The sequence below is a fragment of the Schistocerca nitens genome, chromosome 6, assembly GCF_023898315.1.
Source record: "Schistocerca nitens isolate TAMUIC-IGC-003100 chromosome 6, iqSchNite1.1, whole genome shotgun sequence".
Taxonomy (NCBI): Eukaryota; Metazoa; Arthropoda; class Insecta; order Orthoptera; family Acrididae; genus Schistocerca; species Schistocerca nitens.
This window is the reverse complement of record NC_064619.1, coordinates 294987541-295004616: the sequence shown is the minus strand read 5'-3', so window position 1 is coordinate 295004616 and position 17076 is coordinate 294987541. Positions and strand designations below refer to the sequence as shown.

Sequence of the window (17076 nt, the reverse complement as noted above, 5' to 3'; positions counted from 1 at the left end):
AGTTCTCTAAATTTTTCTCTATAGAATTTCATGAGAAGAATATAGTCTTTCCCTCAGTGATATCTATTTGAGTTCATGGAGGATTTCTGTAATGCTTGCATTTTGATCAAACCTACTAATAAAAACCTAGCAGTTTGTCTTTGAATTGCTTCAATGTCTTCCTTTAACCCTTTGGTGGGCATGCCCTTTATACTTCCACGAATGGGTGCATTGAGGCTTTTACACCACAATTAGTATTACATTTTTAACCTAATGAAAAGTAATCTTTATGTAATCCCAGTTACATTTTATTGGAGAAACCATAACATAACATTACATGGCTCTATAAAAATAATCTTTTATTTATTTGATGCCTTCAGAATTGTCTATTGTTGTGAATGTAATTTATAACAAGCCGATATTCTTTATTGCCTTTGTGGTTCTTTTAATTATATCACTTAATTCCACTGATTCAGGTGAAAAGAAAGTGAAAAGGGAACACATTATGAAATGGAGCATTCATAAACTCTCACTCCTGTTAATGATTGTGAATAAATTAGTCAACTTCCATCTGCAGCTCACTTTCACTTTGCACACATTTTGTATCTATGACACTATGTTTCTTGCATAAATTTTTCTTGCATTTCATACATACTGTTTTGGTTCTGTTGTTTTTATGCATGCCACATGTGTAACAAATTCCAGGTTTTGTTGGCTCCTTGGTCTTCTCTTCTTTGGGCCTATACTTGGTCAAGAAAGTGTGAATATCCTCCAGTAATGCTTGTTGATTCAAATGTTCTTCCATTAGGTCCAGAGCAAGATGTTTAAAAAAATCGTCTTCTTTCTTTATTATCATGATTGTTGAATTTGAAAATAATGTTTGCATTTATTCCAGCAATATCTAAATGTCTGTAGAAAAGTGCAAGTGGCCATCGTCGCATTATTCTGGAACTACTGTAGGATGAGCACATTTGATCTACAGTGTCTACTCCTCCTTTGGTAGCATTGTAGTCCAAATTAACTCTTGATTTCCTAGTCTCTTGATCTATTTCATTTGTGCTATGCATTGTTGATCAAAAAATCACAGCTTTGTTCTTTTTAGGAACAGTCGAGACCATACAAAAATTGTCTTGAAAACCAAAGAGACATGACTGGACTTCTCGGGTTTTATTTGCTTGGAATTCTTGAGGTATTTCCTTCTTATTCTTTTTCATGGTTCCCAAGGAAGTCAAACCTTTGCTGAGGAGATTTTCAGCCAGAGGGTTGCTACTGTAGAAATTGTCAGTTGTAAGATTTCTGTTTGTTTTCTCAATTGGTATCACTAATCTTTGCACAATGTCATCAGGTTTGTTAGACTTCTGGTAGGGTCCTGGCATCTGCTTGCCACAGTAAATTTCAAAGTTCAGGGTGTAAAATGTTTTGGCATCACACAAGGCATAAATCTTGATCCCATATTTTGCAAGCTTACTAGGGATACACTACACAAATCTGCAGCATCCTCTGAAAGGATACAACATCTCGACAATAGTGACAAACTAGCTCATTTTGTAGTGAGCAAGCCAGTTGTTGACAAACTCTTGATGGAAGTCCCGAATAGGTGTTAGTTTGTACTTTTGTTTTCTTTCATTCCAGATACCCAGGTAATCGAACCTAAGAGTTTGCAGCGGAAAGTGAAAGTGCTTATAGCTGAAGAGAGCTCATAAAATAATCATTGCTGTACCATCTGCATCCCACAGTTCACAGCAATTCATGTGTCCTCCTTTCTTTATACCTATTAGATAAAATGCACCTAAAAGAGCCTTCATCTCTGTTTTTATGGTACCTCTGCAGTCTTGTTCTCTTGAATATTGAACTTCAGCTCTTTCACTATTCTGGATGTATTGGTTTGTATTTTCCACAATGTTGTCAATCATCCCATCCAGTAATAAATAGGTAAAATGCCTCAATTTCTTTTTTGTAATTTCAGCACTTGCTTTCGGACCTGGCAAAACTTTTAGGATGTTCTTGGCCTTGGTTTTAGAAGAAGAAGGAAGCAGTTCAACTATCCAAATAATTTTTTATCTTTTCCTGTGTAAAATCAGTAATCATCTGTTTGTTGTCTCCCCTCTTCAACCAGGTGGTCATCTGTTTCCTCTGTTGATTGTTCGGATTCACTGCTGTGATTTTCTTCTTCAATAATTTCCTCTTCTGACTCAGATTCACATACAGCTGACAATTCTTGTAATTCTTCTACTGACAATTCTCACAATACTTTCTCGAGAATCATAAAAGAAGGTTATACACATGGAGGAATCCTGGAGATACTAGAAAGTATAAGATATATTATATAATGGTAAGACAGAGATTTAGGAACTAGGTTTTAAGTTGTAAGACATTTCCAGGGGCAGATGTGAACTCTGACCACAATCTATTGGTTATGAACTATAGATTACAACTGAAGAAACTGCAAAAAGGAGGGAATTTAAGGAGATGGGATCTGGATAAACTGACTAAACCAGAGATTGTACAGAGTTTCAGGGAGAGAATAAGGGAACAATTGTCACGAATGGGGGAAAGAAATACAGTAGAAGAAGAATGGGTAGCTCTGAGGCATGAAGTAGTGAAGGCAGCAGAGGATCAAGTAGGTAAAAAGACGAGGGCTAGTAGAAATCTTCAGGTAACAAAAGAAATATTGAATGTAATTGGTAAAAGGAAAAAATATAAAAATGCAGTAAATGAAGCAGGCAAAAAGGAATACAAATGTCTCAAAAATGAGATCGACAGGAAGTGCAAAATGGCTAAGCAGGTATGGCTAGAGGACAAATGTAAGGATGTAGAGGCTTATCTCACTAAGGGTAAGATAGATACTGCCTACAGAAAAATTAGAGACCTTTGGAGAAAAGAGAACCTCTTGCATGAATATCAAGAGCTCAGATGGAAACCCAGTTCTAAGCAAAGATGGGAAAGCAGATAGGTGGAAGGAGTATATAGAGGGTCTATATAAGGGCTATGTTCTTGAGGACAACATTATAGAAATGGAAGAGAATGTAGATGAAGATGAAATAGGAGATACGATACTGTGTGAAGAGTTTGACAGAGCACTGAAAGACCTAAGTTTAAACAAGGCCCCGGAAGTAGACAACATTCCATTAGAACTACTGATGCCCTTGGGAGAGGCAGTCCTGACAAAACTCTACCATCCAGTGAGAAAGATGTATGAGACAGGTGAAATAACCTCAGACTTCAAGAAGAATATAATAATTCCAATCCCAAAGAAAGCAGGTGTTAATAGATGAGAAAATTACCGAACAATCAGTTTAATAAGTCACAGCTGCAAAATACTAACGCGAATTCTTTACAGACAAATGGAAAAACTGGTAGAAGCCGACCTCGGGGAAGATCAGTTTGGATACTGTAGAAATATTGGAACATGTGAGGCAATATTGACTATATGAATTATCTTAGAAGAAAGATTAAGGAAAGGCAAACCTATGTTTCATTTGTAGACTTAGAGAAAGCTTTTGTCAATGTTGACTGGAATACTCTCTTTCAAATTCTAAAGGTGGCAGAGGTAAACTACAGAGTGCGAAAGGCTATTCTCAATTTGTACGGAAACCATATGGTAGTTATAAGAGTCCAGGGACATGAAAGGGAAACAGTAGTTGGGAAGGGAGTGAGACTGGGCTGTAGCCTCTCCCCAATGATATTCAATCTGTGCATTAAGCAAGCAGTAAAGGAAACAAAAGAAAAATATTGAGTAGGTATTAAAATCCATGGAGAAGAAATAAAAACTTGGAGGTTCACCGATGACATTGTAATTCTGTCAGAGACAGCAAAGGACTTTGAAGAGCAGTTGAACGGAATGGACAGTGCCTTGAAAGGAGGGCATAAGATGAACATCAACAAAAGCAAAACGAGGATAATGGAATGTAGTCAAATTAAGTCGGGTGATGCTGAGGGAATTAGATTAGGAAATGAGACACTTGAAGTAGTAAAGGAGTTTTGCTATTTGGGGAGCAAAATAACTGATGATGGTCGAAGTAGGGAGGATATAAAATGTAGACTGGCAATGGCAAGGAAAGCATTTCTGAAGAAGAGAAATTTGTTAACTTCCAGTATAGATTTAAGTGTCAGGAAGTCGTTCCTGAAAGTATTTGTATGGAGTGTAGCAATGCATGGAAGTGAAACATGGAAGATAAATAGTCTGGACAAGAAGAGAATAGAAGCTTTCGAAATGTGGTGCTACAGAAGAATGCTGAAGATTAGATGGGTAGATCACATAACTAATGAGGAGGTATTGAATAGAATTGGGGAGAAGGGGAGTTTGTGGCACAACTTCACATGAAGAAGGGACCATTTGGTAGGACATGTTCTGAGGCATCAAGGGATCACAAATTTAGCATTGGAGGGCAGCGTGGAGGGTAAAAATCGTAGAGGGAGACCAAGAGATGAATACACTAAGCAGATTCAGAAGGATGTAGGTTGCAGTAAGTACTGGGAGATGAAGGAGCTTGCACAGGATAGAGTAGCATGGAGAGCTGCATCAAACCAGTCTCAGGACTGAAGACCACAACAACAACATCTGCTTGTCCTGTACATGCACATTTATGTAATTATATTTTATTGTTTCTTGTATTCAACACACTGACAAAGCCAATTGTGTGGAAAACATACCAAAAGACAAATAAAGATATTATTCTATTCAGTTCTGTTCTGTAAAGTAGGGAAGTAACTATACTGCATAAAAATTACAAAGCACAAATAACAATTACTTACCAAATACTGCATGTCAAAATTGTATGAAAACCCACTGAAAATATTTTGGAAGCTCCTACTGCCTCTCACCCACCATGGAAGGTGGAATGCCCACTAGTGGGCTGCACAGATCAGGCTGATTCCACTGATCTACAACTTAATGCTTTGATACTCAACTGTAACCACCAACAAATATTGGAAGATAGTGTTTTTAATACAGAACAGACAGGTCTGTTACTACCAATAGCAATAATATTTGAAAACCTAATAAATGCAGAACTTACATTGATATAAAGAAGACCAATAAAAGAACTGACGGCGATAGACAGCAGACACAGTAAATGACAGTAACTTTTCATTTTTATTTCACAGATAAGACTATGTTAAAATGTTTTGAGATTTAGATGCCCACAGTTGCATAACATCTACATCTATACTCTGCAAACCTCTATGAGGTGCATGGCAAAGGGTACATCCAATTGTACCAGTTATTACGTTTCCTTCCCATTCCATCCACATATGGAGCATGGAAAGAATGATTGTTTGAATGCCTCTGTGCATGTAGAATTATTCTAATCTTAACCTCACAATCCCTGTGTGAGCGATACATTGAGGGTTGTAGTACATTCCTTGAGTAATCATTTAAAACCTATTCTTGAAACTTTGTTAATAGACTTTCTCAGTATAGTTTACATCTGTCGTCAAGAGTCTGCCATTTCACTTCCTTCAGTATCTCTGTGACACTCTTCCATGGATTAAACAACCCTGTGACCACTTGTGCTGTCCTTCTTTGTATACGTTCAATATCAACTGTTAGTTCCATCTGCTACAAGTCCCACACACTTGAGCAGTATTCTAGGATGGGTCACATGAGTGATATGTAAGCAATCTCTTTTGCCGACTGATTGCACTCCCTCAGTATTCTACCAATAAACTGAAGTCTACCACCTGCTTTACTCATGACTGAACCTATGTGATGATTCCATTCCATATCCCTAAAGAGTGTTACACCCAGGTATTCGTACAATTTGGCCAATTCCAAAAGTGACTCATTGACGTTATACTCATACATTTTATCATTTTGTGAAGTGCAAAATTTTACATTTCTGAACATTTAGAGCAAGTTGCCAATCTCTGCACCATTTTGAAATCTTTTCAAAATCTGACTGCAGCTTCTCTCAGGTAGCACTTCACTATAGATAAATGCATCATCTGCAAAAAGCCTGATTTTACTATTAATATTGTCTGCAAGGTCATAATATACAATATGAACAGCAAGGGTCCCAACAAACTTCCCTGGGGCACACCCAAAGTTACTTCTGCATACGATGATGACTCTCCATCCGAGATAACACACTGTGTCTTCCCTACCAAAAAGTCCTCAATTCAGTCACAAATTGCACTTGATACCCCGAGCGATTGTACTTTTGACAACAAGCAAAGGTGCAGTACTAACTCAAATGCATTTTGGAAATCAAGAAACACTGCATCTACCTGGTTGCCTTGATCCAATGTTTTCCTGTGAGAAAAGTGTGAGTTAGGTTTCATATGATTGATATTTTGAAAACCATGCTAGTTGGCATTGAGAAGGTCAATCTGTTCAAGATACCTCATTATGTTTGTGCTCAGATTAAGTTATAAGATTCTACAACAAATCTATGTCAATTGGACGGTAGTTTTGTGGGTCACTTCTACTACCCTTCTTATAGATGGGTGTAACCTGTGCCTTCTTCCAAGAACTGGGCACGGTTTTTTGTTCAAGGTTTCTACAACAGATTATAGTGACAAGAGGGGTTAACTCATACACAAATCCAGTATAGAATCTGACAGGGATTTTATCAAGGCCTGGAGCTTTCTTCAATTTTAATGATTTCAGCTATTTCTCAGCACCACTGACACTGGTATTTATTCCATTCATCTGTTCAGTGGTATGAGGATTAAATTGGGGCAATTCTTCTGGGTTGTCCTTTGTAAAGGAACATTTGAAAATGCTTTGCTACCCTCAATTACAGTCACTCTCTCATTTGCTAGGGTCTGGACACTAGCTTTGGTGCCACTAACAGCCTTTAAATACAACCAGAATTTCTTTGGGTTCTGTGAAAGATCACTTGACAGTATCCTGCTATGGTAATCATTGAATGTGTCACACATTGCTCTCTTGACAGCCAGATGCTTTTCATTCAGCATCTCTCTATATATAGCCCTACACTTTGTTTAAACCTATTATGCAGTAATCTCCTTTTCTTTAGAAGTTTCTTTACAGTGACTGTATACCATGGGGGTTCCCTCTCATTATGAACTATTCTGCTGGGTTCATATCTATCCAGTGGATGGTCAATTATTCTTTTAAACTTGAACCAGAGTTCCTCTACATGCTCCTGACCTGTGCTGAATGTTTCAAGTTCCTCACTGAGATATGACATTACTGATTTTTTATATAGTTTGCTGAACACATATATCTTTATGCTTGTTTTAGTTGTCCTTTGTACTTTGATACTCATTGTTGCCACAACCACATCATGGTCACTGACACCAGTTTTGATATGGACATCCTCAAAGAGATCAGGCCTGTTTGTTGCCATTTGATCCAATATTTTTCCATCATGAGTAGGGTTCCTAATTATCTGTTCTAAGTAGTTTTCAGAAAAGGCATTTAGTAGAGTTTTACAGGATGTCTTATCATGTCCACCACTAACAAAACTGTAATTTTCTCTATATCTTTGTTGGATGACTAAATACTCCACCAATGATTACAGTATGATTGGCGAACTTATGCACAAGTGAACTAAGATTTTCTCTGAAGTTTTCAGTTACATCAGGAGATGATTCTGGTAGTGATAGAAGGATCCAATTGCCATTTTATGTCCACCCCTGATACTGAATCTTGCCCAAACAGTTTCACATGCAGCTTCAATTTCTATCTCAGTGGACACCACTTCCATTTCCCATTTGCTACAATATATGCTTAAATTTCCCCCAAGAATCTCACAGCTATCAGTTTCAAGTTCCAAACAATCAAGTAAAATGTAGAAAACATGTTTTTCAATATTTGGAAACTCGTGATCTACATATCTACTATGACACCGTATTAATGTGAGGGTGTCCAGTCACCACAAGATATCACATGGCCACCACCTTCGCTACACAAGAGCAATGAAGTATGAAGCCATTTCTATCAGTTGTAATACATGATCCATATTATGAAAATATGTAGGACTATGGACCAGTCCTTCCACTTTTTACAGTAGCACTAACTGAAACTGGTAATTGTGTGGTATTTAGTCTTAAATATTGTCTTACTTTTTGGATTTATTGCTTCTTCCATTGATAAAGCCATAAATCTGCTCTGGAGAATGTCTGATGCATCAGACAAGAATGAAACAGACTTGAGAGGCATGTCAAAATTATGTACACTTTCCTTTTGTCTTTTCCACAAATTCACTAGCCAGTTGCTTGTTTGTTGCAATAATACATTATTTTCCCCTTCATATGTGCAGGTTGCATCAGTGAAGTTGCGAATATCTCCAAGTCCAGATACTGAAAAGTAAAATCATTTTATTTTGGTCATAAGCTACGCAGCTTGTGATGTACAGCAATAAATATTGTGGTATTTATCCCTATTGCAATAATATAATACAAATAGCAGGATTTTACCTTTCAGGTAGCCATATTTTCCACAAATATCTATACACCGTTTAATGGCATCTCCCACCATCCAACTTGCTAAAGGTTTGGTAGCAGATGAAAGAGCATGAATTTCTGGACCCAGTTTTGCCTAGAACAAAGGATATATTACATGAACTCAATTTGTTTTCAAATGTAGCACAAAATGTGACATTTTGCATAGGTAGGTGTAAGACAAATATGAGAATGAATCTTCGAGGAAATGTTTTCAATGTTGTTTAAAATGTTTCACACAAAAGTTAGAACACCTTTGACATGAGCATCATTTACCTCTACATACATACTCTGCAAACCACTGTGATGTGCAGGTTAGATGTTTCATAGCATTGTAATATGTTATTATTTCTTCTTGCTCCCATTGCACATGAGGCATATTGTAATAAATCTACTCTGGTATCCGTGTCCCTAAGGAAGCAATACTTTGTGGCTGAAGTATATTTCTAGATTCTTCACTTAATACTGGTTTCTGAAAGTTTGTGACTGTCATGCTCTCCAATGGGTCAAAAAAGCCTGTGAGCATTAATGCTGCCCTGCTGCAAAGTCTCCAGTCAGTAGGTTGCAAGCATTTGGCAAACATATCAGTGGTAGCACAAAAAATGTTCACATCCAACCAGTACTCCACTAACATTTGTATGTCAGATCATATTAGACTGGTGCATGGATAACATAGATATATATTGGTTTGTATTAAAGAGTTTGTGACCAGTGAGCAGTCTGTTGGTTCATGGGAAAGTTTGAATATGTGATGTTCACAATTTAGCGGTGGTTAAGGTGAAATTCTGTGCCTTGGTATAATACGTGCAATAACTGTGTCTGTAGAGAGTATGAAATTATGTATTACCTTGGTGTTTGAAAATCTCAGACAAAGTAGCAAATGCTCAGTACTAGTACATGCTCAGTACTGTTGATCTGCAAACATTAAATATGTGGCAACGTTCCAAATTCTGGTGACAATATTTCAAGCCATTTCGTGTCCATTGTTAAAGCCATGTTTCTGTCATTATACATATATTTTGTCACTGGGAACTTTAACTAAAACTGTAATGTTCCTCAACATTTGGGTGATTCTCTTTCCTTATATGCTAAAAAAGGAGGAGACATGCTTTCATTTACCTGTGAATTGCGTAACCAGAACTGGCGACCATCTAGGGTATAGTGCAAGGGTGAACCAGCTTTACAACTTATTTTGTGTCCATTCTACATCATTTGGATCTGTCCTACATGGCATCAGATTTCAGGATATCATTTCAGTTCTACTAGATTTGAGATTTCATGATTCTTCAAAACCAAGTGCAGCTACAAACTACAGGTAAGTGAAACACTGCAAGAAGTTCTTTGCTAATTGGTTATGCCATACGTGACATGCAGGAAACATAAAATATAAGAAAAACATGAACTGAAGGAAAATACTAGGACATGTTTCCAATGGCTGCTCGTACAAAAACTATACCAACACGCTACAATGTGGTGGCCTGTACCCTTTTGACTTACGCTGGTACTAGCTGTAACTAGACAAGAAGAGAATAGAAGCTTTCGAAATGTGGTGCTACAGAAGAATGCTTAAGATTAGATGGGTAGATCACATAACTAATGAGAAGGTACTCAATAGGATTGGGGAGAAGAGGAGTTTGTGGCACAACTTGACCAGAAGAAGGGATCGGTTGGTAGGACATGTTCTGAGGCATCAAGGGATCACCAATTTAGTATTGGAGGGCAGCGTGGAGGGTAAAAATCGTAGGGGGAGACCAAGAGATGAATACACTAAGCAGATTCAGAAGGATGTAGGTTGCAGTAGGTACTGGGAGATGAAGAAGCTTGCACAGAATAGAGTAGCATGGAGAGCTGCATCAAACCAGTCTCAGGACTGAAGACCACAACAACAAACAACTTTTATTATATAAATTGAACTGTTACTTTTAAATTTTCTAATGAATAGTTTGCTATAATGAGGTTCCCCCCCCCCCCCCCCCCCCCTTCCAAGCAGGAATCAAACATGGCTCTACAAACTTCCAGCTGTGCTTTAGACTATGTGCCCACAGTGGCATCACAGCAGCCAGTCCTTAAAAAAGTCCTCATACTCAATGCTTGCACAATACATACACACAGTTTCAAAGAAATATACTGACTTGGTGCTGTGTGCAACAGAACACTAGTAATACTGGAAGGGATGATGTCAAATCAGAGCATGTGCAGTAGAAAAGAAACAACTGTGTTGCTTCTCTGAGTTGATCAAAGTGCAGCTGACTGTCTTTTCTACACAAAACACTGGTTTCTAGTTCTAGTTATTGTGGAGAGAATGCTACAAAATATGTTTTTGTCAATTTTATTTGCCTACAGACAGCATTCGAAGAGAAATGGCATAATTTTAGTGTGATTTCCAGCTCACATTTGAAGATTGATTCTTGGCCAAATCATCTTTCTCTTATATATAAGTGATCTAGACCTGAATACTGAGTCACAAACAAATAGTTCTTCTGCAGATAGCACAACAAGCATCCTTATTACAGGAAACACCCCCAGTAAACTACAAGCAGCTGTAAATGAAGCTACAGCACAAAAAAGGGGAAGGTCTGTGGGCGATATGCTACAAACATCAAAGAAACAACATTCCTACATTTCTATTTAAATGGTGATGCATGTGACACCAATGTGACCATAAACTCTAGCAAAATTACATCTTCCTTAGAAACAAATATTTTAGGCATATAGCTTCAAAATGACTTCAAACGGTATACACATTCATATTGAAGAGGCTGTTTTGTCAGCCATTGAGGGAATGGGGTGCAATCAATTTCAGATTGTGGTGCACTTTGGAATAAATGATGCATGTCATCTAGGCTCCAAGGTTGTACTTGGATCATACCAATGATTGGCAGAAGAACATGAGAAGTCCAGCCCTGCACATGAATCTTCAACAAAGCTAACAATTTGCAGTATTGTCCCAGAATTCAATGGGTCACTGTTCATCCAGTCTAGGTAACAACAGCTGTAGGGGACCCAGAACTGTCAATTTAAGATTCAATATTAAAAACCTAGTGATGAACTGCCAAAGTATTTACAACAAAATTCGAAGGTTTGAAGCATTCTTAAAAATCCAGGTAGCTTTCATTATACTAGGTACAGAAAGCTGGTTAAAATTTGAAATTGATAGCACTGAGATATTTAGGGAAAATTTAAGTGTGCATTGAAAGGATGGACAAATCATAAATAGAGGTGGTTTGTTAGTTGGAGTGCTTAAAGAACTCAAACCCACTGAGGTAGAAATTGAAACTGCATGTGAGACTGTCTAAGGAAGACTCAGTATCAAGGATGGTCATATATGTATAATTAGATCTTTCTATTGAGCACCAGAGTCACCTCCAGCTGTAGCCAAAAACTTTAGAGAAATTTAAATTCACTACTACGTAACTTCATCAATGATACTGTCATCATTGGAGGAGACTTTAATCATCCAATAATGAACTGGAGAAACTAAGTATTCTCGTGAATATGACATGATATCCTGTGAAACATCGCATCGTGTTCTCTGAGAACTGCCTAGGACAGACTGTTCAGAAGCCTAATCTTGTTGGAAATATATTTGATCTAATAACAACTAACAGACCTAAACTCTTTGAGAATGTCTACATAGAAATTGGTATTAGGGAACCCGAGGCAGCTGTAACAACAATGATTACCAAAATACAAGGTTTTATATTTTCAGCAAAGTAGCTAAAGAAGCAGCACTGGTGTGTCTGAGTAAGGAAGCTACAACAGTTATTATGTGTGGAGAGGAGCAAGTGGAAGGACTGTGCCTCAAGTTTAGAAGAATAGTTAGCCATACATTTCATAGATATGTACCTGATAAAATGGATCATGGTGGGAGAGATACTTCAAGGTACAAGGTCACTGTAAATAAACTTCAAGATGAACAGAGAGGTGTAAAACAAAGTATGAGGCGAGAGATATGGAGATGCTGAATGAAACTCATTTGGCTGTCAACATTGCAATGTGTAAAGCCTTCAGTGACTACTGTAGTACAATATTATATAAGAATCACTCAAAAAACACATAGAAATTCTGGTCATATGTAAAGGCTGTTAATGATAACAAAGTTAATGTTCAGACACTCATGGATGAGACAAGGATGGAAACAGAGGGTAGCAAAGCAAGAGTAGAAATGCTGCACTCAGTTTTAAAATGTTTCTTTATGAACAAAAATCCAGAAGCATTTCCCCAATATAATACTCACACCACTCCAAATATGAATAATTTGGATATTAGCCAAGACACAAAGAAACTAAAGATGTTATCTGCCAGTGGGCATTGACTAAATTGATGGGGAAAGTAAAAAATTTGTACAGGACCTGGATTCAAACCCATGTCTCCTGCTTATTAGACAGATGTGCTGACTACTGAGCCATCCAAACAGTGGTCATCACAACTGCACAGATTACCCCAGCACACTTTCCATCAGACTGAAATTTTCAATTTATCCACACACAGGTAATCTAGTGTCCCTTGCCCATAATGCTCATTACTTGCACCATTTCACTGATTCCTGGAAGAGTTTGAGCCTGGGGTACATTTGCACTGAAGGGATCACTGGCCAACCTTGTCTTCATTAGATATGTGGCATCTGTTCTTTCAGACACCATTTTTATCAGGCAGCCACCATGAATCAGGACACAAAGGAATTAAAGACATAAGCTGCCAGTGGACATTGATTAAATCAATGGGAAAAGCTGAAAATTTGTGCCAGACAGGGGTTCAAACCCGGGTCACCTGCTTACCAGGCAGATGTGATGATCACCGCACTAGCCAGACACAGTGAACGTCACAATTACATAGACTACCCTAGCACATCTCTCATCAGAGCAAAATTCTCAACTTACCCACATGCTAATATTGTAGTGCCTCTTGCCCATTATCATCTTTATTTATGGCATTTCACCAATTCCCATAACAGTTCGGGCATGGCGCGCATCTGCACTGAAGGGATTATTGGCCATCTTTGCCTTAAGTATATACTTAGAGTCTGTTTTTTCACTTAGCTGAAATGGATAAAACTGGACAAAACTCCAGGGCTCAATGAAAGTTCTAGCAGATTCTTTAGTGAATTTGCAGCTGAGTTAGCTCCTCTTCTAACTATAATCTGCTGTAGATCCCTTGAACAAAAAACCATGCCCAGTAGTTGGATAATAGTACATATCACACCTGTCTACAAGAATCATAGCATGGTAGCAGATTGATCCACAAAACTACCATCCAGTATCCCTGACATCAAATTGTGGAATCTCAGAACATAATCTGAGCTCAAATGTACTGAGGTATCTTGAACAGAATGACCTCCTCTTGGACAACCAGCATGGATTCTGAAAACATCAATCATGTGAAACACAACTCACACTTTTCTCAAATGATATCATGAAAGCCATGGATGAAGGTTGTCAATTAGATGCAGTATTTCTGAATTTCCAAAAATCTTTTGACTCTGTGCACACCTCCACTTATTATTAAAAGTATGATTATAGGGTCTCAAGTGAAATTTATGGCTGGATTCTGAATTTTTTGATAAGGGGGATGCAGAGAATGGAGAGCTATCAGCAGATGTGGAACTTCCAATGTGCCCCAGAGAAATGTGTTGAGCTGCTTGCTGTTCATGTGGTATATTAGTGTCCATGCAGATAATATTAATAGTAATCTCCGAATTTTTGCAGTTATTTACATTGACATAGTGTCTGAAAAAAACTGCACAAATATTCAATTAAAATCTTGATAAAATCCCAAAGTGATGCAAAGATTGATAACTTGCTTTAAATGTTCAAAAATGTAAAACTGTGCACTTCAAAAAACAAAAAAACACGTAGTATCCTATAACTATAGTGTCTATGTGTCACAGCCAGGATTCGTCGAATTGCACAAATAGCTGAGATTAGCACTTCGTAGGGATATCTTCTCTTACATCAATACTCCACAAGCCACCTGATGGTGTGCAGTGGAGGGCACTTCTGGTACCACTAACTGGTTCCCCTTTTCTTTTTGTGCATGTGAATGGTATGTGGGATGAAGTAATATATTGTTCAACACTTAAGGGAAAGCACTCACTCGAAATTTCAATAGTAAACCTCTCCATGATGCAGGACACCTATTTTGTAGTGTCTGGCACTAGAGTCTTTTGAGCACCTCTTAACATTCTTGTGTCAACCAAACAAACCTGTGACAAAACATGCCTCTCTTCGTTCAATCTTCTCCATTTAACCTATGAGTTCTAGCTGGTAAGGGTCACAGCACCATTTATCAAACCTCCATAGGACATTCCGTAAATTAATATTGCCTTCTGGCATTTCTGCTTTCTTACAGACAACTACATCAACTGCAAACAGTCTTAAAGAGGTTTTGACATTTTCTACTAGGTAATTTATATACAGACAATATTATGAAAAAGATAGATTGCTATTCACTATGTAGCGGAGATATTGAGTCACAGATAGCCACAACGAAAAGACTGTCAAACAAGTAAACTTTCAGCTAAAAGGCCTTTTTCCAAATTAGACAACACACCCATAGACACACACCCATTCTCTCTTTCTCTCTCTCTCAAATGCAAACACAGCTCTCGCACACATGACCACTGTCTCTGGCTGCTGAGACCAGACTGAGTCTGAGAAGGAAAGACTATCCTTCTCATTCCATCCAGTAAGTCTCCCATGACCAGAGGTTCTGGGTGACTCATCAGTCCTCTTCCTTCACCCGTCTTCTTTCCCCTTCAAGCCTTCTGCCAGAAGAAGGAGCCACTGGTTCCAAAACCTGGTAATGTTAATAACTTTGTAATTGTGTTCTCCTGCCACCACATGGTGAGTATATTTATAATCTATCCAACTGCATTACATTTTCAAAAATTTATTATTTTTGTTGATATGTAGCTCATTTTGGCTGAAATATCTTTCAGTTTATTCTAAGCTCTTTTTAATGTAGTTAACTTCACCAAATTCCTTGCTTCCACCACAATCTAAGAACAGTACTTTAAATTATATTTTTGGTGATGAACCACGATGCTCTTTTCATTTCCACCTTCCATCAAAAGCTTTCTCAACAGTTGTCTTCTGTAATGTCACTTATAATCGATTGGTCCACTGGCTGCAGAAAACTTGTTATGTTTGGTGGCAGGAGTTCCCTCACAGACCAGGCATGAGCCATGAAGAAGTTCTTCAGTTTAGACTTGCAAGTGCAAGCATTACTCAGTTTCTTTTTGTAATTCTTGTGGTAGCTTCTCCAAAATGGATGTGGCAGAATAGTGTGCATCTCTCTGCACAAGACTTAGGAAATTGCAATCAAAATATAGATTGAATTTCTGCATAGTAGTAACTGAGTGAAAGCTGATAATTCTTGGGTGTAAGCTCATGTTGTTAACAATGAACAGTATTTAAAAAAATATGCAATAATAATAATAATAATAATAATAATAATAATAATAATTAGTTGGTTCAGGACAGAACTAAAGAAGCCTCGGACAAGCGCCGTCATGGTCGGGGACGACGCTTGAACCCTATGCCCGCCCACAATGGTAACGACACTGCTAGCCAACTGGAAAATGATTTAAATCCAAATAGAGGTGTTTTGCAGGATATGCTCCCTGCAACCACCCTAGAAGGAAAACAAAGACAGAGGATGAGATGGTCAGATGAAGTTAATCGACACCTCATGTTCTGTTATTACCAAGCAACAAACCTAGGAACCAACACAACTGGATACAGATCACAAGTATACACAACATTTATTACCAGATACCCAGAATTAAAATTTTTAACAGAACAAAGACTAGCTGATCAGATCCGTGTAATAATCAAAAATAACAGGATACCCCAGTCAGAATTAGAAAACGTCAAACAACAAGTACAACAAATACTGGAACAAAATAATGTGCAATCAGAAGAAGAAGAAAATACAGTAGTGGACACAAACATCCCAGAGCAAACAAACAAAGAACAACACGCACCAATTAAACAATCAGAGAAAAACGAAATCTTAAGGCAGCCACCAGAACAAGCACAAATAGAACACGAAGTGACACACATGTTAGATATAGAAGAAAAATTTCAGCTGACATATATAGAATACAAAGACACAAATACAGACATAAGACCATTCTTGCATAGACCACCAAATAACCCACAAGTCGAAACAACAATAAAAACTATCAACACAATCATACACAACAAAATAAATGAAAACACAACTATGGAAGAGTTACAACTACTGGTTTATATAGGAGCACTCACTACACTAAATATACACACCAGACAGAGATCAGAACCAACCAACACACAGAAGAAACCCACAAAACCAGCATGGCAACACAGGCTACAGATCAGAATAGAAAAACTGAGAAAAGACATCGGACAGCTAACACAATTTATAAGAAATGAAATATCAGACAAAAAACGAAAAAGGTTAGGTAAAATCTCACAACAAGAAGCAATAGAGCAATTAGATGAAAAGAAGCAAAAATTAAAAGCTTTGGCGAAACGACTTAGAAGATACAAAAAAAGTGAAAATAGAAGGAAACAAAACCAAACATTCAACACAAACCAAAAGAAATTTTACCAAACAATAGATAACACACACATAAAAATAGACAATCCACCAAACATAAGAGACATGGAACACTTCTGGAGCAGCATATGGTCAAACCCGGTA

The 17076-nt window shown here is 37.7% G+C and overlaps 1 protein-coding gene across 1 annotated transcript in view; it reads right to left on the bottom strand.

Moving 5' to 3' along the window:
* LOC126263677 (peroxisomal acyl-coenzyme A oxidase 3-like) overlaps window positions 1-17076 on the bottom strand; it is a 173848-nt gene that overhangs the window by 81460 nt on the left and 75312 nt on the right. Inside the window, exons 8-9 of the mRNA XM_049960792.1 lie at window positions 8368-8488; window positions 8014-8250 (exon numbers count right to left, since the gene is read on the bottom strand). Of these exons, the coding sequence (XP_049816749.1) occupies window positions 8014-8250; window positions 8368-8488 (358 nt within the window). The remainder of the gene's footprint in view (window positions 1-8013; window positions 8251-8367; window positions 8489-17076) is intronic.